The sequence below is a fragment of the Colletotrichum chrysophilum genome (assembly GCF_026319265.1).
Source record: "Colletotrichum chrysophilum strain AFK26 chromosome Unknown scaffold_4, whole genome shotgun sequence".
In the NCBI taxonomy this organism is placed as follows: domain Eukaryota; kingdom Fungi; phylum Ascomycota; class Sordariomycetes; order Glomerellales; family Glomerellaceae; genus Colletotrichum; species Colletotrichum chrysophilum.
The window spans coordinates 557,120-579,724 of NW_026517291.1; the positions used below are offsets into that span (position 1 = coordinate 557,120).

Consider the following 22,605-nt stretch of genomic DNA (forward strand, 5'->3'; position numbering starts at 1 on the left):
GGCATCGTCAAAGTGACGGGGCCGCGGCATGTTACAACTTCCCGGCGCCTTCGGCAGGCTGGGCTTCGTCATGAGGTCACTGATGGAGCAGAGTCCGCCAGAGTGGCCCCTGATCTGAAGTCCCAGGCAGATCCACGCAGGCTGGGTCCCCCGAAGAGCCACCCTTGAAAGCCCAATCGGCATGTGCTCCAGGGGCAGCCAGGGCGGGCTAAGCTTCTTGTGGAGCCGGACAGAGTAACGGCGTCGAGGAAGCAACAAGGCTGCACTAGCTCACGCCAACGACAAGTCTGATTGGGCGCAAGGAAAGCTTCCCAAAAACCATCACCTAAGCTTCGTGCACTTACTCTTCAGCCTTACATCTTTTGAATCAGGAGCTCGGGACCCCGTCAGGCTACTTTCAGACGGCAGCTTTTCTCAGACATTGATTGACCGAACTACACATCCACCGACACAATGGCTGACGAAGACTCCAAGTCAATCAAACGAACACACGAGGACTTCACGGGACAAGATGATGGTACGTGAAAATGTTGCGCGACGATGGGCTTCGGTACTGACAATGTTTCGTCAGACAGCTCCTCCGACGATGATATGGGTCCTCAGCTTCCCAGTGAGGCTCCGAAGAAGAAGCGCCGAGTCCTCCCATACGAAAAGCTTTACATCGCCGCCCTACCCAAGTCCTCTCGATACTCGAAGTCCCTGATGCACAAGGAGCAGCTATCCTTCGTGACCGTTACGCCCTTGACCGACTTTATCATAACTTCCTCGACCGACGGGGTTGTAAAGTTCTGGAAAAAGGTGGCAGAGGGCATTGAGTTCGTCAAGGAGTTCAAGGCACACAATGGCGAGATTAAATCAGTCTCAGTCAGCCAGGATGGAAGAAGCTTCGCGACAGCTGGAGAGGACGAGACCATCAAGATCTTTGATGTTATCACTTTCGATCTGTTAGCCATGTTGAAGCTCGCTTTTGTGCCTCGGTGCATCTGCTGGGTCCATAACAGGGGCGCTTCGCTACCGCTGCTCGCTGTCTCCGAGGACGCGAATTTAAACGTCCACATTTTCGACGGGAGGGGAGAAAGACAGGATCCCATTCACACGATCAAGTCGCTTCACAGAAGCCCTGTGTCGATAATGGCCTTCAACAGCGTCTACGACTGTGTGGTCTCGGCCGACGACAAGGGTATGTTGGAGTATTGGCGGCCAAGTGGGGACTACGAGAAGCCCGACAACGTCTTCGAGTTCAAGGCCTCTACGAATCTCTTCGAATTCAAGAAGGCAAAGTCAGTTCCCACGTCAATCACCATCTCACCGACGGGCAAACATTTCGCAACCTTCTCCCAACCCGACAGAAAAATCCGCATATTTGACTTCGCGTCGGGCAAACTTTACAGGACTTACGACGAGTCCCTGCAAGTCATTGAGGAGATGCAGCAAGCTGGATCTGGACTTCAGAAGCTGGATCCTGTTGAGTTCGGGCGCCGATTTGCGGTGGAGCGCGAGATTGACTCCCCAGCATACAAGCACAAGGCCAATGTTATTTTCGACGAATCTGGCAACTTCATCCTCTACGGCTCCATTGTTGGCGTCAAGGTGCTCAACACTTATACTAACCAAGTAGTCAAGGTATACGGCAAAGAAGAAAATTTCAGAGCCGTCAACTTGGCGATATACCAAGGTCAACCTCAGAAGAAGGGCATTACCACTGTAGAAATGGGTGCCTCGAGCAACCCCCTACTTCAGGAGTCAGAGTCGCGAGATCCGATTCTGATTGCCACAGGCGTGAACAAAGTGCGGTTTTACATGTTCACCAATGACGAGGACATATCCAAGTCGGTCAGAGATGTGCAGAACGAGAAGCCAACTATGCTTGGACAGAAGAAGGCTGCCGAGGCTAAGAAGGCAGAGACTGGAACCGCAGCGGTGATCCACACGACATACGGCGACATCCATATTCGCCTCTTCCCTGACGCGGCACCGAAAACCGTCGAGAACTTCGTCACTCACTCGAAGAAGGGATACTACAATAACACCATCTTCCACCGTGTTATTCGAAAATTCATGATCCAGTGTGGTGACCCCCTGGGCGATGGTACCGGCGGCGAGAGTATTTGGGGCAAAGAGTTCGAAGATGAATTCAGCAGCTTGAAGCACGACAAGCCATACACTGTCAGCATGGCTAATGCAGGCCCAAACACCAATGGCAGTCAGTTCTTTATCACCACAGAAAAGACGGTGAGTGGCGGCCCAGCCCCCTTAGATGTGCTTTCGCTAACGTGTGGGTGTGATGAAGCCTTGGCTGGATGGCAAGCATACAATCTTTGGACGTGCCACACAGGGTCTGGACGTCATTCACAAAATCGAGAACGTCCGGACGTATAAGGAAAAGCCTGAGGAGGACATCAAGATCCTGAACATCGACATCGTGTAGCCGGTAGAGCGGCAAAACAGCAAAGAGCCGCCAGACGGCAACTAATGAGACGAGAGCCCAATGATCCCGCACGCCCCCACGTAAGGGCTGAGTGAAAAAGCAATGCGACGATGCAGCATCCCCGCAAGTCCGATGAGGCGGCGGCTAGTCAAATGAGCTTCACGATGCAGCCGCATGCCGATTCAAGTCCACCCAACTGAGTGAGGCTGTTGCTGCTCACGTGGACGAAAGAGGCCAGCATTGGGCCGCTTACAATCCCGCAATCGGCGCTGCATCACCGCAACCCAATTCGGGCCTGATTTCGTCGGCCAATGACTTTACTTAAGGATGGGGTCGGGACGCAATGCTTCTGTTCTTTCGATTTCGCTGTCGCATGAAACTGACGTTGTTTTCAAAAACTCTCATCAATCCCAGTCCGTGGATATCGTGAAAAGTGAAGTCGGCTCACAATTCCACTGCAAGCAAGTTTGCGTAGACACTTGCACCGCATCGCGTACCTGCGCTGCATATCTGCGTATCATACCTACCGAACCAATCATTCTCCCTCGACCCCGCCCTTTTGTCCCAGCTCGTCCAGACGGCGCCTTGAGACTGGGCATGAACCTCGGGTTGTAGCATGCCGCGCCCAAAGAAGCCGGGGGCTCCAGAACCGAAAAGGCGAAGTCGAAATGGATGTTGGTGAGTTCCGTGGAGGAGTGCAAGAACCTCCTTCAGGGCCCCATTTTCTTGTTGTGTCATGCCACTCACTCAGGTACAGGCCATGCAAAGGTCGCAAGGTAAAGTGCGGTGAGGAGCATCCAACATGTCTCAAGTAAGTTCGCATTTCTTTCGTCGAACACGCCTCCCGAAGACAGACTTCCTTGATCGGACCAACAGCACTGGCTGGAGAGAGGTTTGATCGTTTTGCGCCTAGCATAGTTCGAAATATCTCATTCCACCCTGATGGCGAAATTTCTAGTGGAAGCAGGATGCTGCAAATTTTGGGCAGACTCTATTAACGGCGTCCATGAACATGGAATCGAATCATTGTTTCTCCCGATCTTTGAGACTTTCTCTTCATTCAAACACCAGATACTTAACACAAAACTTTAAGCAAGATTCGACTAACAAACAGCAACTAGTTGTCAAAGGACAGGAGAGGTCTGTGATTATAGCGTCCGATTAAATTGGGAAGGTCGTCGGACGAAAAGGTCTTCATCGTTTGGGACCCCAAATCAGACCAGTCAGCCATTGCAGGAGGCCACGGCTTCACAGATCCAACCACCATCGTTCACCCACACATTCTCCGTCAATGCCACATCCACCAATATACAACCAAAGCCGATAGTACAACGCATACAGACGGCTTCGGGTAGTATTGAGCCCACGAGGAGGAAACAAGAACCCACGGATATGCGTGTCTTTGGTATCAACGAAGCCGGAACGAGCTCCTTTTATTCCACACCACCGCAAGAAATCCAAGCGAGTGTCCCGTCGCCTATCATTCCCAAACATGTCGTTGACAGTTTTGCCTCTCTCCGTCGCAGTTCATCTGGGACTGTAAGCCCGTCATCACAGCGGCCCCACAAACGATCCAAATCGTTCGCCGAATCAAGTGACTCTGAGTTCCATCGCCAACCTAGCCTGCTAGCTTCTCCGGCATCACTTGTTGGAGCGAGTCCTCCAATATGTCGGATGCGTTCTAATACTGGGTCCAAAGTTCGGGCATTGCCTTTAACGCCAGTGTCCTCAGGAATGAATCCCGACGATGACGCAGCAACTCCATTGCTTACCCTTCCGTCACCAGCGTCCCCTGACAACAGCAGATTATCGGTAGACTACCTATTATCGGGGTCCCCGGACTTAGCTCATCGACCAAAGAAGCACGCTCAATACAACTTCGGACCACCTCTGCCAGACCTACGGCCTAAAGAGGACGTATTGGAAGATGCCATCTTCTATGGCTATGACCTCGGGTTTCGAGACGCCGATATAAATCAAAACAACGATTTAGGCGCTATCTCCAAGACAACCTCGAACGGTGAGAGTTCTATGACTGTCATGGGTGGTGGACATGGTGGCTTCCCACCTCTTCAACCCAGTGGCATTGGTTTGCAGACCAGTGTCCTACCTCGAATGACAGGGGGCTACTATGACAGGCCCATCTTGATTCGAATTCCTCGAAATCTCGAGCCCCTCCCTTTGAAGTAAGTAGCAAGCCGCGAGCCTTTTGGCGATTCTAACACTTGGTAGGCTTCGAGACAACCCGATGAATCTCTTGGTAAGTCAATCCGTGGTCTGCGTGGCACCACGTTTGTTGAATAAACCTGCTAACTGAAATCAGTATTTTGTTCGTGATCTCAAATCTCGTCTCTGGAGGCTCAAATTGACTTTTATACAAAGCATCATTTTCTTAATCACACAGCCAAGAGTAAGATTTCTGCTCGGTGAATCAAGCACGGCGCTTACACATAAAGTTCTTGTTCCCTACGATGACCCAAGCTCCAATCCATTCCGCACAGTCCTACCGCAAATGGCCACTCGAAACGATCACCTCTTGAGTTTGCTTTTGGCATATTCAGGCAAGCAACATGTTCATGCTCTGGGGACATTCCAAACTAATCCCTCAGTAGCGTCCCACCGGGCCAAGCTTCTTCGTCAAAGGGAACCCGAGATGAGAATCGCCCTTTGGGTCCAAGATATTTTCCCCGTCCTCCGCCTCGCGTTGGGTGACAGGGAACAAATCATCTCCAACACAAGCCTCGCAACCGCTATCATGCTTGCGTCTCTGGAGATCATATCCCCCACGGCATTCGGCTACGAAATTCCTTGGCAGACGCACTTGAACCTTGCTCGCGATCTCATGCGAAGACGTCTGGCCGATCTTCGAAGAACCTCTTACAGTCTTGAAGAGGACCGCGTCTGTTCCTTCTTATGGAGCTGGTTAGCCTACCTAGACGTCTTGGGAAGTCTCAGCGGCGGTACGGGTTCCGACCCATCTAGGTCATGGGTACTCGAGTACACAATGTACAACAATGCCGACGACCAGTATGAAATCGACTGTATCATGGGATTCACTACGAAATGCGTTCAGTTGCTTGCACAAGTATCAGAACTTGCCCGTCATTGCGATATGCAGCACATCAGATCCGATGGCCAAGCACGACCGGAATGGATCCCAGACACTGACTGCGTCCGCCGTGCCCAGCAGCTTGAGCGAGAGTTGATGGAAAGCATGACGCAGCCGTCGCATCCTTGCAAACATGTGCAGAATGTCGAGGCTAGGGATAGGCAGGAAATGGTGCTGATGAACGAGGCCTTTCACTGGGCCGGGCTGGTCCACATACACCGGCGTGTGTTCGGCAAGTCGTCAGGCCACGCGGACGTCCAAGGACCTGTGCAGAGAATCTTCTCTTGCATGGAGTACGTCAGGGCCGGAGGCACCGCGGAGACGGGGTTTCTGTTTCCAATGTTCACCGCTGGGTGTAACACGCTTGACGAGGATCAGAGGTCGAGGATTCTTGAGAGGTTTAGGAGTGTGGAGGGCAACGGAATGACACAGGTGCGACGCCGTCCTCCACTTGCGTTCTACTTATTGAAAGCTAATGTCTCGGTATAGGTCCACAAGGCGAGACGACTGATGGAGAGAGTCTGGATGACAGGACAGCCATGGGAACCACTCTTGTGTACGGAGTTTATTGGCTGATTGATGAGTTCAGTTGTTGGTCTTTCTATCTTGTATGTTGCTGTCGGCTCTGTTGTCAAAGGGATTTTTCGATTGTCCAGGTCGAGGAGCATTGTAGGAGCATGGATGGGTCCTTAACGACCTAATTGAATCATGATACTAGCATACACGGCTTGGGAGGGTATAAGAGATTAGGCAGGAGTATTGGAGATGCTTGATGAATTATGAAGAAACATCTTGGTTTTGCTGCAATTTGCGTTTGCTATAGTATTTTGTTGAAGAGCAGCTCCCCATAGAGGCTGAGTTGTTAATCTTTCTTCCCTTCTAGTTATATGTGTCTGGGATTGGACTGACGCCTCGTAGACACTAGAAAATAACGAGAATTGAAGGGGCGTCCAAAAGCAAGAAAAAGTCTAGGCACATAAAAGTCTAAGAGAGAGAAACAAAAGGCGAAGAGGACGACTTCAATGAGCAAAGGAAAAAGTCCAAAAAATGAATGCTGGTCAATCGCGGACGGGAATTGAGCCCGACGTGGGGGTCGAACCCACAACCTTGAGATTAAGAGTCTCACGCTCTACCGATTGAGCTAGCCGGGCGATTGGAACCCAGCTGCTGTTGTTGAATTCGGCAAACGATGGAGACAATCATAGTGGAATTCCGTCGTCGGTGGTGGTGTCGTTGGTGGGAGAAGTGGAAAAGGGCAAGGGCACGGAGGAGCCGGTAAACTGGGGCCATCCTTCCCGGGACCTCGCCGGGGGACTCACTAGCAAGTAACCATGACTCAACTAGGTCGCCGCATCATTAAGAAGAGAACCAGAAATAGGAACAAGAAACGAGGAGTTAAAAGAGTTATACAAGGGTTGTAATTACTGCCTATTCGCTAACGTATGTCCAAAGAGCCAATCCTCATGACATGTGGACGAAATGAAATGGGCGTTTCCTATCTTCGTCTTGCCTTTCCCAACGCCTGAATGGTATATAGATCGACTCGTGTCGAATTGTAAGAAAAAGGAGACGTGTAAAAAAATCCAGCTCAGCTGATACAAAAGAAATATAAATAGTCTCCTTTTTTGGTGGCACGTCAATTTCATCCTCATCCGTCTCGTACATCATATCAATCTTTTTCCCCGTCTTATCTGGTGCCAAAGTTGAACTGGTGTGGTGGCGGGCTCTTTACGGGAGCATCCGCGTAGGCACCTGGGATAGGCACGGCCTCGTAGACGGGCTCATCGGCAGCCATTGGCGCGTGGCCCTGAGGCGACTCTGAACGCTGTTGCTGCACTGGAGGGAAGTTCGGCTCGGGGCCGGTGGCAGAGGTCGGCGTGAAACCGGTCGCGTTGGTCTTTGGCGTCGCAGATGGGGCCTTCGTTGGGGGAGCCTGGAGCTTGAAGGTAGACTTGGGCTTGGCGAAGCTGGACTCGGGCTCGACGAATCGGGTTCCGGGAGTGAAGGGAGAGGCCTCCTCGATGCGGGACAGGTTCTCGAAGGTCGCCTCCGGGTGGCGAGGAGACATGGTGTACTGGGAGTAGAGACCGGGAGACTTGAGGCCCGGAGTGTTGGGGGCGGACTGGGAACGCAGCTGGGCGAGGTAGAGGTCGGAACGAGCACGGTCGCGCATGTCCATGGACTTGTGCAGGCGGCGCTTGGTGTAGTAGCGGTAGAAGACGATGCTGTAGAGGAGAACGCAGATGACGTCGATGACGATCTCGATGACCATGCAGATGAGGGCCCAGTTCTGGAGACGGCAGAGAAGAGCGTAGTCGACCTTCTCGCTGAAGACCTCGGCACGCTTGTTCTCCTTGCAACTCCATCCCCACATGTCCTTGCCTCCGCCGTTGTTGCGGCTTGACTGGAAGATACCGGCGGCAACAGCCCAGAGAACCATGGAGAGGATGAACCAGCCGATGGCGAAGAGCGTGTAGTAGGTTGCGACTTTCTCGGCGCGGTGGTGGCCACCACGGCAGTATGCGATGAAGACTCCTAGGCAGACGGCGAGAGAGATGGAAGACACTATTTCGACCATTAGCACGAGACGTCGGGTTAAGAAGAGTCAACTACTGACTGGTAATCACAAGGACTTGAGGCCAGATGGCGGTGCCTTCAGCCCATGGTGGCAGACCACTCTGGGCGGGCAGCTTCCTGGTAGCGTTGAAGATCTGTAGGGTCGCGGCGATCATGGAAATGATGATCAAACTGCAGCTGAAGTTGACGCCACGGAGTGCAAACTTGGCCATGCGAACGCGTGTCTTAATTTTCTGTGAAGATGTTAGCCAAGATTAAGCTTTGGTAATGGGATAAGACGACATACGAGATCACGAGCCTGCTCCTTGTCGGTTGCAGCTTCACGCTTCTCGAGAATTTCCTCTTCTCTGAAGGTCGGGCTGAGGGGATTATCAATCTTGCGTGCCGGTGTCCCTGGCACCCTCATGGCGCTCTTGAGTGGTGATCTCGGTGTCATGGGGACGGCGACGGACTCGCGGTTGCCGTTGTTGCTGATGTAGCCGAAGCCAATGTCGCCAGGCTGGGATTGAGGAACTTCTGATCTCGCGGGAGGGTCGGCAAATGGCGATCGAGTGCCCTCGACAGGGGAGTGTACTGATGTTGCTTCCGCGAAGCGAGGAGTACGAGGGGGCTTCAACGATGAGTCGGATGAAGACGAGTCTGTGGATGCTGATCGAGTCGGCGCGAGATTTAGTGCGGCAGGCCGCCTCTTGTCATCTGGCAAAGATGTCAGATTGTTGCTGAACATGTCTAGGTTAGAGACGTACCTTGAGGGTTCATGGTTGTGGAGGTTTTTTTTCTGTGTCTCCAGAGATCACAGAGAACAAGAGAAACGAGTCTAGTATATAGGAAAGGCAACCTAGAACTTGGGTCGCCAACAGGAAAGATGAACTCAGGACATGCGACAGATAGCGAAGATCAAAGCAGTAATGAGGCACGATAGGAATCAGATCTGGCGAGACCAGCTGTCGGAAGGGAGGAGAGGGAGGTCCAGCAGATCGGTTTCTTGGGGATGAAGGTGGTTTTGAATTGGCGCCGCCACAGAGTAGGTCCAAGGCAAGGCCTCTTTTACTGCAGGAGGGAGATCAGCATGGTGTAAGTGGGACGAGGCAGGATGGGGACTTCTACCTGCAGAGCGGAAGGGTAGGATGGCGCGAGTTGAGCAGGGCTCTGATAGGTGAACCGCCAGGTTCCAGGCCGGCGATTCGGTCGTGATGGAAATAGACGCCCACGAGAGTGGACGGGGTGGCGCCGAGCTGTGGTTGGCCCGATGCTCTGAGAGCTGTCGTGGAAACTCGCCTGTTCCTAGCTGGCGGGTACTAAATCGAGCGACCTCGTTTTTGTGGACAGCGACTACTGACACAATGAACGGGTAGTCTTTTTAGTTTCGAGAAGATTGCAGCAGGTGAGGGACGGTTCGACTTGTTAAGCAGAAAAAATGAGAGAGGAAAGCAGCCGGAGGAAGACGCAAACCAAGGCGGAGGAACTTTCAATAAAGCCAAGGATTGCGCAGTTTTTCCAACTCGCTGGACGAATATAGAATATCCAAAGCAACCCCAAAAGGCATCTAGAGAGGGGAAAAGAGGCACGGGTGAGGAGAGGATGCACACTCGTTCATCTCTCAGAGTAACCGACCTCCCCTACCCAACTTGCAGCTTCTAGCTGGGTGGCCATGTACGTACTCTAACTGTACACTGATACGGACAGCGAGAGAGACCTCGACAAAGCTCACTGGAGCTTGGCGGCAGTTGCAGTTGCATCCGCATGGTTCGACGATGGACGTAAGGATGGTGATTGGACGTTGACGTTCAAATTGAGAGGAGGCAGGCCAGTAGCAACTGGGTGAACAACGATATGGTTGGACGGAGGATGGAAGAGGAGGCTTGCGGAACCCTTGCTCCTGATCACCCACGGGCGCCAACTCTTCCAAATCGACAAGTCGACCCTTGCTGCCGCCCGCCTCCCCTGTCCGTCAACTGCAGCCATGATAGGCTCAAATCGTACAGGCGCTCCGGATGCCACATGCTTGCACGTTGGCGCAAGAACACCCGGCCAATCAGCGGGTAGAAGTGCGTGATGAATGTCCAGCCACATGCAGCTCCGGCGGTAAGCAAAAGTTGGGGGAAGAATTGGGTGAATGGCAAACACAGAATGGCCACAACGCCTGCGCGGCCGTTTTTGTCTCTTGCGACTCTGCTCCTCACTCACTCGAGTCATCTCATTGCGCTGAACTTGCTCCAAGCGGCACAGAAAAGTGCTCTTCGCGGTGGGTCTACAGACCATCAATCAAGGTCTGCCCATCCTTGGCTCGCAGAGTAGGCAAAGCCGCAGAATGACAGCCCGGCGAGTTGGCGAGTGACTGTAGCGTGGTGGTGTTTGCATGCAGGCTGGCTGTAAGATACACAATGTGTGATATAGGTGTAGCCATGGATAGCATTTGCCCCTCCACGTCTACCACCCTTGACGGAGGTACCAAAATCTCACGTTGGCCATGCTGGGATTTGGGGTAACCGACAATCGCAGGCGCAGTTCGGGCATCCGAAAGCCTGGCGACACCATGTTTTCGAGCCTCGAAGACGATGTTGCGTGTGCTGGTGCGACTAATTGCGTCGAGCCTAGGTGTTTGGGGTCGAGTGCCGTCGATCCGTGAGACGCGCCGACGAAGAATAGAAATGGATATCACCACATCTTCCCACGCGTGTCGCCCTCCACCTGATGTTGAGAAATGAGCTAGGCGCCGTCCGGGCTATCTGTCAACCGTCAGCGATCGCCCTTGTACTGCAGATGGTGGTAGGCAGGTTTAAGGTAGGTAAGACTTGGCCCGTGTCCCGTGGTTTTCCATCTCGTCCGAACCTATTTTTAGGAATCTCGACCAATCAGAGAGACGTGATGGGAGACGAGCTGCTGTAGCCTTTTTCTTGTACATGGCCGATGGTGTGGTGTCTATCTGCTCGTCTAGAACTGTGCCGTGATCCCATGGCTAAACTTCAACGCCGGTTGACGGGATAGCTGACATTCTAATGCAATATCATCCCGAACCTATCGTCTTTTCTCTCTTCTATTCTGGAAGGAGCAAAATGTTCCTTCGCCCCGGCACTCGTTTCAACTGTGTGATGTCCGTCGCTCACTGAGGCTAGGGGCTACACGCCGACTTCAGTGAGTGACAAATTTACGTAGTAATAAGAGCTGCTCGTTGAAATCACTGGCGATGATGTTTCCATGTCGCGTGAGCCTTTCTGGAAGCTTTCGAGGAGACTCAGAAGCATGGCTTTTCTTTGTTGGAAGGTGACTCAGGAAGCGAATAAAGTGGCACCATGCTCTGGGCCGTGGAATGGAGCATGCTAGTCGTTTGTGCCGTTCTGCGAGTACCAAGATATATTGGATGGATCGTTGGCTCAATATGACGAAGTCGTCAATGTGAGGAGGATCCAAGCCTCAAAAGTCTCTTAAGGTGTTGATCAGAGACATCAGCCAAAGTTACTAAAAGTGCTGGTTGCTAACTGTGTCGAAATTGATTCAGAGACGACACGCTGGCGGAGAAATTGTGACGGGTTTGTCCCGCCTCGACATGGTGGTAGCTAGAGAAAAATATGCCTGCGATGAAGGAAGCACAAACATCGCCTGGCTCTTGAAGCTCCTCAGAAGACTCTAGTAATGCTATCATTCGCATCACACTGAGATGGGATTTAGAGTTGGGGAGAAGGGGTTCGCTCTTTGGGCATTCACCTCCTCCACATGAGAATTGCCCGGAGGGGCACCCTTATCTTATCAGTACAGAACGGGACTAGCGTCGAGTCACCTCTTTCCACAACCTAGAATTTCAAGAGACGCTCATCGGCGAGGAAAAATCAACCGACCCGACATCACGAAGCCCACGAACTGAAGCGTCATCTTTCCCCCGGTACCGTCGAAACCGTCAAGGCCAATACCTGAGTCAACAGGCGAACATAAAGTCTAAATTTTTCGACGCCCTCCGCCCGTCGCAAATCCCCTCGACAAAGCCGCCTCGACAAACTACCCCGCCATCAAAACCATCAAACTTGTCGCGACAATGTCTGCCAACGGCGATCCCAAGTACGACGATATCGACTCCGAGTCTGACTCTGGCGAGTCCGTGGAGGAGCAGACCGAGCTCAACGAGGAGAAGGGTCTCAAGCCTGCGCTCAAGAAGTCTTCGAACCCCGTTACCGCCGACACCACAGTCCAGCGCCCCCCTCTCCCCCCGCAAACCGACCCCAAAGACCTCGACGTCAAGACCCTCACCCCTCTGACCCCCGAGATCATCGCCCGCCAAGCAACAATCAACATCGGCACCATCGGTCACGTCGCTCACGGAAAGTCCACCGTCGTCAAGGCCATCTCCGGAGTTCAGACCGTCCGTTTCAAGAACGAGCTGATCCGTAACATTACCATCAAGCTTGGTTACGCCAACGCCAAGATCTACCAGTGCGACAACGCCGAGTGCCCTCGCCCGGGATGCTTCAGGAGTTACAAGAGTGAGAAGGAGGTCGACCCTCCCTGCGAGCGCGAAGGATGCAGCGGTACCTACAGATTACTGCGCCATGTCTCGTGAGTTGTCTATAGAAAGAGCTTACCCCGGAATCGTGAAATGCAAGGTGGCTAATAGTGCTCCACTTAGCTTCGTCGACTGCCCCGGTCACGACATTCTCATGAGCACCATGTTGTCAGGTGCCGCTGTCATGGACGCCGCCCTGCTGCTCATTGCCGGCAATGAAACCTGCCCCCAGCCCCAGACCTCCGAGCATTTGGCTGCTATTGAGATCATGAAGCTGGACAAGATCATTATCCTCCAGAACAAGGTCGACCTTATGCGCGAGGAGGCCGCTCAGCAACACTACCAGTCGATCTTGAAGTTCATCAGAGGAACCGTTGCCGGAAAGTCTCCCGTCATTCCCATCTCTGCCCAGCTGAAGTTCAACATCGATGCCGTCAACGAGGCCATCGTCAACACCATCCCCGTCCCGATTCGTGACTTCACCCAGGCTCCTCACATGATTGTCATTCGATCTTTCGACGTCAACAAGCCTGGTGCCGAGATCGACGATCTGAAGGGTGGTGTTGCTGGTGGTTCTATTCTGCACGGTGTCCTGAAGCTCGGCGACGAGATTGAGATCCGCCCCGGTATCGTCACGAGAGACGACAAGGGTGCCCTCAAGTGCACGCCCATTTTCAGCAGAATTGTCTCCCTCAACTCCGAGTTCAACGACCTCAAGTATGCCGTTCCAGGTGGTCTTATCGGTGTCGGTACCCGTATCGACCCCACCCTTTGCAGAGCCGATCGTCTGGTCGGTTTCGTCCTGGGTCTCAAGGGCCAGCTGCCCGAGATCTACAGCGAGATCGAGGTCAACTTCTACCTCCTGCGCCGTCTTCTCGGTGTCAGAACCGCCGACGGAAAGCAGGCCAAGGTCGCTAAGCTTACCAAGAACGAGGTCATCATGGTCAACATCGGCTCTACTTCCACTGGTGCCAAGGTTGCCGCTATCAAGAACGATGCCGCTAAGCTTGTCCTGACCAGCCCTGCTTGCACAAACATTGGCGAGAAGGTTGCCCTGTCTCGTCGTATCGAGAAGCATTGGCGTCTTATTGGCTGGGCCACCATTGCTGCGTAAGTCACCTCAGATCAGTGATGAATGTGAAATTTGCATATACTAACCGTGAAATAGTGGTGTCACTCTTGAGCCCAGCACCGCCTAAAGTCGGGCCGGACACTGAGTTTAAAAAAAATAAATCTCAAAAGCCCCTTCTTCAGCATCACAGGAGTCTAAAAAAGAATCAGTCTGGTAGAGCCGACGGGGAGTAGGGGGTTGACGGCATTTTTTGAGTACCAGGCGGGTAATGAATGCTTATGACAGGACACACCACCGCGTTAGACTTGATGTAGCCGGGGCATTAGGAGCTCTAGCAACTCGAGACGGCGTAGTGTCACGATTTCACAGGGAATTGCGAAAGGATACTAGACGGTGTATGCTGATAGATAGGCCCGGAAGATGAACAAGCCTCTTCTATTATTATTTCCTGACCTTGCGTGCATGCTTAACCAGGTTTTCTATCACGCCTTCGAAGGCTTCTCTGTCGCCTATCTTTTCGTCCGTCTTTTTCGTCCAGTATTCCAGCACCTCCTTGGCGGTGCCTTCCATTGCCTGTAGTTTCGCGACGTGGGCCTTGAGCTCCTCGTCCGTCATGCCGTTCAAAGCCTCCTCCGTCGTGGTGCAGAGTTGCTTTGCGGACACAAGGTCCAGATCCGGTGCAGTCGGCGCGCCCTTTCTCTTGGCCACCGATGGTTTCCCTTTGGAGTCAACTGACGTTGTGGATGCGTTTGCTTCTTGCCGTACCCTCGATACTGAACGAGAGTCTGAGGAAGTCCGTGGTGAGCCTGACGAGTTGACCTGCAATGAGGGAAGTACAAGCTTCTTCTGCTTGGACGCAGGGAGAATCTCGTCCAAGTCAACTGGCACGCCGAGAGAGACGAGGAAAAGGCGCCTGATGCGAGAACGGATCCAGTCTGGCGGTGCGAGCGGTGGGGGAGCCACTAGTTGAGACCATAGCGATGCGCTCCGTGGGGTGAGGAAGATGGGGTTCTCCTTCGTTAATGGCGGGGGTGGTGAAACGTCAAGCGATTCTGGAGGGAAGAGTGTGTTGAGGTATGGGTCGACCGCTTGGAGAACGTCTTCGCCATCCAGGCCATCGAAGTCGGGTATAGACTGAGATATGGACGTTAGCTTCGTCGAGCGCGTACTTTATCTAGATACTTACCAATGGTAATGACGGAACTTGCCGCAAGGCCGGCGCAGGCGCAGGTGCTGGGGCAGGCGCATCGAATTCTGGTTGTTGGAATCCATCGTCAAAGTCGTCAAAGCCACCGTCCCCTTCCTCCCCCTCTTCGAAGTCGTCAAAATCGTCACCAAAGTCGTCGTCATCGCCATCGCCGTCTCCGTCTTCCTCATTGGGCGGCGGTGCGAGGCCAGCACTCGAAGGAGCAGAGGACAATATATTCTTTGACGGTTTCCGTCTCATACAAGGGGAGCCTGGAGGAGCGGAAAGCGCAGGTGATACAGGTGGGACATCTACGAAGGACGCCAGGTCAATGACGAATGCTCTTTAAATTTCAGGGATCTCTACATCGTACCGGTGTTGCTGCCGTCATCCTTGACATCGTCCTCCGCCTTGAGGACCAAGTCGGCCGGTGCATCTGCCTTACGCTTCTCTGCGTATTCCTCTGAATGCGGCCCTGACGTGCCCGGCACCTCCTCGACAACCGTCTTGGGGATGGGTTGCCCGCCTGGTGAGGGTGGCGGAACGGCATCTGAGGAGGTCTCTTCTTCGCTTTTGTTCTCCTGGATAGCAATCTCGTCCGGTTCGGCGTCGCCCTCCCTCATGCGGTAAGCCTCCGTGCCGGGAACCTCGCCGTATGACGGCTCGTCGTCGACCTTCTCTACACGGGTCTTGGGGATAGGCGACGTTCCGGGGCTGAGAGGGGCGGACTGCGCATCGGAGAAGTGATCTTCTGAGTCGGACTCAGCTAATGAATTGTTAGACAAACTGGGACGATCATCTAGGGAGCGAGGGGTGACAAGGGGGGTCTTACCCAGATCGTGCGCACCAGGATCGCTGATGCTAGACCGCTTGGGCGGCGAAAGGGTCTCGTCTTCTTTCATGGTTTTGAGATGACGCCAATTGCGAGCTGTCAGGAAGTGATCTGGGAGGATGCAAACACTCAAGGCAGTTTGAGAGTTATCGATGATGAGGAATAGGAGTGGATGTGGAGGGGGTAACCTGTCGATTAGCGGATACGTCAGGTGTGGGCCAAAGGAGGGACGTTGCACGATGGTATCCCCAGGGTCAGAGTTCTAGCCCGCAACTCTTTGAGAACCAGAGGTGAAGAAGGCTTTCGGCCCCTGAGAAGACCAGAAAGAATAGACTTCTTGGGCAGGGAGGCAGGGCATTAAGCAAGCCCGAAGATGGCCATCAGGAACTGCGCAGCTCTAGGTCAGCTCGCCAAGCATCACGTGGGGCTAGACCCGGCTAAATCGCGCTAGTACCTATCAGTGAGTCTGAAGGTCACCATAAGTCCCTGGTCCCGGCGCAGCAGGTACCAGTCCAGCCCAGCGCGCCAGTGCGCCAGTCGCGTGGAGGCAGACCTGAAAGGCTGGAGCATCACAAAAAAAAGCTGTCGGTCGTTGTCAACAGCTATCCTTCCTCCGACAAGCAGCCTTTATACCCCATCGCAATTTCCCTGCGCAGCTCGACATACGGTCACCGACTGCGATTAGACGGCGGGAATACTTTTGGGGGTTCGATTCGCAACCCAATGCGAAGATAGTGAACAGCAACAGCCCAAAACCCCTTACTGAAGCAACTGGCGACTTGCAGCCTGCGAGAAATCGTCAACCATCACCTAGACAACATCAACCGATCGACATACGAAGCTCCGAGCACGATGTCCTTCAGCTTCGGAAACACAAGCGGCACGCCTACATCAGGCAGCGGCACGAACCCGACGACTTCTGCGCCAGCATCCGGAGGTCTTTTCGGCGGCGCGGCTGCTGGAGGAGCGGGCGGTGGCTTTTCCTTTGGCAACTTGGGCAGCAACACGCCTGGAGGAGCTGCAGCAGGCTCAAGCAGCGGCACTCCTGCTGCCGGTGGAGGTCTCTTCGGTGCGAGCACCGGTCAGAAGCCCGCAGGCGGTGGCCTCTTCGGCAGCACGACACCAGCATCGACTGGAACACCGGCATCGACTGGCGGCGGTCTCTTTGGAGCGAAGCCTGCGGCAGGCGCATCTACCCCAGCCGCTTCTGGTGGCCTTTTCGGAAACACAAGCTCGAGCACGCCCAGCACATCCGCTCCGGCATCAGGAGGTCTCTTTGGCGGAGCCGCGAGCGGCACTCCCGCCGCTGCATCGGGAGGTCTCTTCGGAGGAGCTGCGGCGTCTAAACCAACCTCTAACCTCTTCGGTGGTGGAAACACGGCAAGCCCTGCTCCCGCCGCTGGCGGTCTCTTTGGACAGAATGCCTCATCAACTCCTTCATCAGCCCCTGCACCTGCGGCTGGAGGACTCTTCGGCGGTATGAAGCCTGCGGCGTCTGGCACACCAACCGCCCCGGCAACAACAGCGACGCCCGCGAAGCCTGCCTTCTCCCTCGGAGGATCAACTACACCTGCTGGAGCTCCTCCGACTGCCGCGGCCAAGCCTGCCGCTGGCGGTCTCTTCGGCGGCGCCGCGGCATCTGGCTCAGCTGCCCCCTCTCCTTTCGGTGCTGCGGCCGCGGCTAAGCCGGCAGAGAGCAACGCCGGCGGTCTCTTTGGCGGTGCTGCCCAGTCCAAGGCTGCTTCAACCGCACAGCCTGCAAGCACAGGAGGCCTTTTCGGTGGTGGAGCTCAGACAACACAAGCGCCTGCCGCCGGTGGTCTCTTTGGCGCTGCAAAACCAGCTGCCTCTCCTGCTCCAAGCGCTGGGGGTTTGTTCGGCCAAACTGCTGCTACCACATCTGCTCAGCCCGCTTCCACAGCTACAGCAGCTCCTGCTGCCGGTGGGCTCTTTGGGGCCGCCGCTGCTAAGCCTGCTACTCCTGCCACTACTGCCGCGCCCGCTGCTGCAGGTGGTCTCTTCGGCAACGCAGCTTCGACACCCGCAGCTTCAACAGCTCAGCCGGCGGCCAGCGCCGGAGGTTTGTTCGGTGCAAAGCCCGCTGCCACCACGGCCGCCACCCCGGCTGCTACGACTACTGCTGCCCCTTCATCTCTGTTCGGCGGCGCGTCGTCCACCGCCGCCGCTCCCGCGTCCAAGCCTGCCGGTGGCCTCTTTGGAGCTGCCCCAGCTGGCACATCTCAGCCTGCTGCCGCCACCACTGCGGCAGCTACTCCCACAGCAACCACAACGTCGGCTACCGCTGCCACCCCTGCCGCCGCTGGCGGTCTCTTCGGCGCGAAGCCATCTACTCCCGCTGCTACTACGACCCAGACCAGCACCGCGCCCGCTGCAAGCACGGCCGCTGCCGGTACTTCAAATGCTATGCTTGGTGCCTCTACCACTGGCCCAACTTCCCAGCTGCCTCGCCTGAAGAACAAGTCCATGGACGACATCATCACTCGCTGGGCCTCAGACTTGTCCAAGTATCAGAAGGACTTCAAGCATTACGCCAATCAGGTCGCCGACTGGGACCTGGGACTCGTCGACAACGGCGAGAAGATCCAGAAGCTCTACCTCAACACATTTGAGGCTGAGAAGGCGAGCCACGAGATTGAGCGCCAACTGCAGGCTGTCGAGAGCCAGCAGGATGAACTGGAGGAGTGGCTGAACCGCTACGAGACCGAGGTGAAGGAGATGTTCTCCAAGCAGATGGGTCAGGGCGAGACCCTTGCTGGACCTGATCAAGAGCGCGAGCGTACTTACAAGCTGGCCGAAAAGCTCACGCAAAACCTCGACGAGAAGAGCAGAGATCTGTCCAAGATGGTTAAGGAGATTAATGACATTTCCGGCACTCTGAGCAAGGGCACCAAGCCCGAGGATCCTGTAAGTTGCCCACGAAACTCGCTTGGACATGCAAACGCTAACAACCTTGTAGTTGAGCCAGATTGTCCGTGTTCTCAACGGCCACCTGTCGCAGCTGCAGTGGATTGACACCAATGCTGCTTCTCTACAAGCTAAGGTGTCTGCTGCTCAGAAGGCAAACAATAACCTGGGAAGTCAATACGGAGCTCCGGAGACGGATGCGGCGGAGAGCTTCTACCGGTCTTACATGGGTCGGCGTTGAAAGGAACGGGGTAGATCAATTAATTTTCACGGTAGCACACGAGAGATTGGGAATCGACACGAAGACTCCAAGACGGAGGGACATTAATGGCTCAAGCCTGGACTTTTGAACTCGCTCGGATTGAGTGGGATGGTCGGCACGTGGGGCGGGTGCATCCCATATGTACATGTACACTAGCCTAGAATGTGGTGAATACCAGGTGTTGACAAGACAGCTTTCGATTTCGATGGTTTCGATGATTTGTTTGGGAAGCAGCTACAAAAATGCGCCAGTTCCTGTGGATATCAATCTTCATGCGTATGCGTCCATTCCGGGCGTTTCATTTGTGTTTTTTTCTGGACCGGCTCTGTCGGGTACTGTGGCAATGACGTTGCTTAGTTGTGTTCTCCACCCTGGTTCTTGGTGATCTCGTCGCTGTTGAAACCGATTGTTAGTGGAACTGAAGCTGGTGAGAAGACATGTTTTGCGAGACATACATGTGGTCAGAGAGCTGCTGCAGGTGAGCCTGCTGCTCGGCGAGCTTCTTCTTGAGCTCGAGGAGCTTCTCGCGCTCACGTTGGCGGATGGCCATATCCTCAGCGGCCTTCTCACGGCGCTGGAAAGCGTCACTGCGAATGATCAGCATTTGAGGAGCAGGAGAACACATGAACGATCGGCGGTAGTTGCCAAACCATCGTACGATGCGATTGAGCGAAAAAGAACTCACCCTTGACCACCCATCTTGGGAGGAGCTCCAGTGTCGCCCTCGGACATAGCTCTGCTGGTGGTGGTAAAGGCAGCTCTGGAAGCAAGGGTCAGAGGGCGGGCAGCGGCCTTGGTGGCAGCGACGCGAAGCATTTTGGCGGTGTTTGGAGGAGTGATTTGAAAGAGTAGGATGTACAATAGCAAAACAATCGCAGTTGAGGTTTGGGTTGTCAAGATGGCCGATGACGATGGTGCTGGGACCTTCGCTTTTTGTGATAGGTTGGATTGTGGAGGTGGGTGGTCGGTGCTGACGAGCGCTAGAACGGAGGAAAGGGAGATCTCGGTGCTGGTTAAATGCCTATTGGCAGGAGGGACCGAATAGAGGGGAGCTGCGGCTGTGATTTTGTGTGGCTACGCTCCTCTTAGGCCCTTCTGCCTGCCATGATCTGATCCTTGGAACGAACCTGGCCTTGGAAGGCGTTGGAGGGCGAGGGAGCTTTCGGTCAACTTCTTTACCCGAGTACGGGAAGTGATACGTCATTTTTACTGTAGGTTGAGGTACTTTGCTAACAAGGAACCTGCCGGCATTTCTCGGCTTCGATGCTTGGTGGGCAGAATAATTGAATAAGACCATATTTACTCAGGCCACTGATATCGCCCGCTTCCGGTCAGCGGGAGGGCGCTTTGCCTTGTCCAAACTGTTGGGACTGGCAGCTGGACGAGTAAGCATTTCGTCCATGTACCAAGCCCGCATAATTCCGCGATAGATGGCGGCCTTGTCCCTGCAGCATGGACGACCACGACCAATGCTACTGACTGCCTTTCTGCTAGAATCCGTGCATGATTGATTGTACCTCATCAGGGCTCCTGTAAGAGTCATCAAGCTCGTGACTTTCTCCGCCCGGCTCGTGTGGTGATGGACGACAGACCACGAAACAGATTCGGATAGGCTAGCCGGTCTCCAGATCTACGAAGTGCCGTCCGAGAGCAGTAGGGTAGCCTTGAGGTCATGTCATCTCCGGCAAGGCTGAATCTGGTTCACGACTGGGATGTCCCTCTGGTAGCTTGAGATGGGAAAGATGGGGGAGATGGGTTGGGCGATCTGTCTCTTGCAAGATGGCGCGGCTGACGGGGTTTGTCGCGCACGAGTGGTGCGACGTTCTCCGTCTTTGTCTTGCAAGGTGAGGTGCCCTTAGTGGAGAGAGCGAGGCGGCTACTAGGCGCCGTATGTCGGCCGTATGTGTAAGTGCTGCCTCGACGAGCATGTCTCCGCCTTGCTGAGCCTAGTTCTTATGATGATAGCTGCGATTTCGCTCCGTCTCGATGCATTGGAAATGTACAAAAAGGGCACATGGTTTCTGGTCTAGAACCCAGACAGGCAGGGGCCACCGAGGAAGCACCTAATTATGGTTCAAACGGGACTGCCGCTACCCAACTACAGGCAAGGCAGCGGGACTGCACAAGTGCCTGAACTCAAAGGACGACACCGATGAGCACGGAGGACGGCGATTGCATGAAAAGAAGAGACGAAGTGGGATGGGGAGACGGGAAGGAGGGGTTCGGCTTCGGTTTTTGGCATTTGGAGTCCCTGATATGCGTGTGGCATGCCACCTAGCAGACTGCAGAGCTGGAGAAGCCTGCGGTAGCTCACTGTCTGAACATGCCTCCTTATCACCGTGGGCTAGGAGGAAGCATGAGCATCAACATCAGCATTAACGCGCTGAAAAGTGACGCGAAGAAACGCAGCATGGCTTATCAATATAGTACATGGCTGCAGCAAGAGACAGGCATTCGTACTTGCTGAGGTCATCAAGACTTGCTCCCGCTGGTGCACTTGGACTGCCTGGTGCCAGGTATTGCTTGTCAGCCGGCGGCAGCAGAGGCATTCGTGCTGGAGTCCACCGACCAAGGCCGACGGCCCTGGGGAAGGGGCGCCGCGTGCTGGGGAAGTCGATCCACGCAAATAAAGAGCATCCGACGCCAGGTACCGCTTTGTACCTCTGCTGTCCCCCCACCGTGCGTCGCAGAGTCAGGTTCGCAATAAAGGGGGAAGGAAACCCAGCAATTGAACGCGAGGAAGGCACGATTCAAACAGACTTTGGCGGCGCTGAGGGGGAGATTCGATAGCACTTTCCCCTCCCCAGACCCTCAAAAGGCATACGCAGTCTCAGCCGCAGCGCACAGCCGCCACACCTTATGCTACCTCGCGGTACCTTACCTCACCTGGGCTGGGCACCTACTATGTAGAGGTGAGAGGTGAGGTAAGGAAGGCATCTCTGTCCAGTCAGTCCCGTCGTCTGGGCTGCTCCAGGCCGCCTAGGTAGCTAAGGCAATTCACGTGAGCCAGCCATTCCAGGGCTAGCAGTACCAAAACACAAGGGCACCTGCTACAGTGGATGCGAAAAAGGGGATTGGCCAGCGTGCTTGCTCGTCCAAGCCAGCCAGTAAGGTACTGTCTAGTGAATGTCGGGCCCCCGTTCCCAGTCCAGTCCCAGCAGGTCCCGGTCCACGTCCAGTCCAGTCCCCAGCCAGTCTACCACGTCCAGTCGCTCCCAGGCCCAGTCACTCACTGGTCAGTCGCCGCCTTGTCTTGCCCGGTGCAGTGTCCAGAGCCCCTTCCTCAATTTCCATCCACCACCTTTTCGTCTCATCGACTTTCCCAACTTCAAAACTCTCGCACTACATTAGCAAACGTCAACACACCCGCCTCTTTTTACCCTTCGACGCATCCCCTTCCCCTGCTCCGGATCTTTCGAGTTTCGACACGGGATTTATCCATTGCCAACTATCCATCGTTCCACCAGAACATCCCCGCCGTCTTCAAAACATCGCACCAAGGTACGTGGTCCCCTCCCCCATCCCCCGTGCCCCCTCTGTCGTCATCGCATCCCTCGCCGCAATCTCCTTCCACCGATTCCCAACAACCGCCCTCGCCAAAGACCGGGCGACCGCTCCGAGACGATGCCGTCCATGCCTTGATCTCTTCCCGATTGAACGCCTCAACAAGTTCGCGCGCCCTATCAAGATCGGTCAGACGCGAAACCCCACCAGGAGCG

The 22,605-nt window shown here is 54.5% G+C and overlaps 6 protein-coding genes and 1 non-coding gene across 7 annotated transcripts; 3 read left to right on the top strand and 4 right to left on the bottom strand.

Annotated features, from left to right (window-relative positions):
* Window positions 1-453: 453 nt before the first annotated feature.
* Window positions 454-2,428, top strand: COL26b_001048 (uncharacterized protein; the record flags this gene model as incomplete). The annotated part of the gene is made up of 3 exons (XM_053174008.1): window positions 454-517; window positions 572-2,232; window positions 2,336-2,428. The coding sequence occupies 3 exons, from the start codon at window positions 454-456 to the stop codon at window positions 2,426-2,428; spliced, it is 1,818 nt and encodes a 605-aa protein (XP_053042125.1).
* Window positions 2,429-6,615: 4,187 nt separating this feature from the next.
* On the bottom strand, window positions 6,616-6,688 carry COL26b_001049. The gene has a single exon. It is a non-coding gene; the product is annotated as a tRNA-Lys (tRNA).
* Window positions 6,689-7,224: 536 nt separating this feature from the next.
* On the bottom strand, window positions 7,225-8,873 carry COL26b_001050 (uncharacterized protein; the record flags this gene model as incomplete). Its single annotated transcript, XM_053174009.1, has 4 exons — window positions 7,225-8,102; window positions 8,155-8,347; window positions 8,401-8,810; window positions 8,861-8,873. The coding sequence occupies 4 exons, from the start codon at window positions 8,871-8,873 to the stop codon at window positions 7,225-7,227; spliced, it is 1,494 nt and encodes a 497-aa protein (XP_053042126.1).
* Window positions 8,874-12,144: 3,271 nt separating this feature from the next.
* GCD11 (eukaryotic translation initiation factor 2 subunit gamma) lies at window positions 12,145-13,808 on the top strand (the record flags this gene model as incomplete). Its single annotated transcript, XM_053174010.1, has 3 exons — window positions 12,145-12,662; window positions 12,733-13,719; window positions 13,778-13,808. The coding sequence occupies 3 exons, from the start codon at window positions 12,145-12,147 to the stop codon at window positions 13,806-13,808; spliced, it is 1,536 nt and encodes a 511-aa protein (XP_053042127.1).
* A 314-nt stretch (window positions 13,809-14,122) lies between these two features.
* COL26b_001052 (uncharacterized protein) lies at window positions 14,123-15,769 on the bottom strand (the record flags this gene model as incomplete). Its single annotated transcript, XM_053174011.1, has 4 exons — window positions 14,123-14,815; window positions 14,868-15,178; window positions 15,241-15,633; window positions 15,700-15,769. The coding sequence occupies 4 exons, from the start codon at window positions 15,767-15,769 to the stop codon at window positions 14,123-14,125; spliced, it is 1,467 nt and encodes a 488-aa protein (XP_053042128.1).
* A 782-nt stretch (window positions 15,770-16,551) lies between these two features.
* Window positions 16,552-18,865, top strand: COL26b_001053 (uncharacterized protein; the record flags this gene model as incomplete). The annotated part of the gene is made up of 2 exons (XM_053174012.1): window positions 16,552-18,624; window positions 18,677-18,865. The coding sequence occupies 2 exons, from the start codon at window positions 16,552-16,554 to the stop codon at window positions 18,863-18,865; spliced, it is 2,262 nt and encodes a 753-aa protein (XP_053042129.1).
* Window positions 18,866-19,239: 374 nt separating this feature from the next.
* COL26b_001054 (uncharacterized protein) lies at window positions 19,240-19,702 on the bottom strand (the record flags this gene model as incomplete). Its single annotated transcript, XM_053174013.1, has 3 exons — window positions 19,240-19,279; window positions 19,342-19,473; window positions 19,572-19,702. 3 exons carry the CDS (start codon window positions 19,700-19,702, stop codon window positions 19,240-19,242), a joined length of 303 nt encoding a protein of 100 aa, XP_053042130.1.
* Window positions 19,703-22,605: the final 2,903 nt, after the last annotated feature.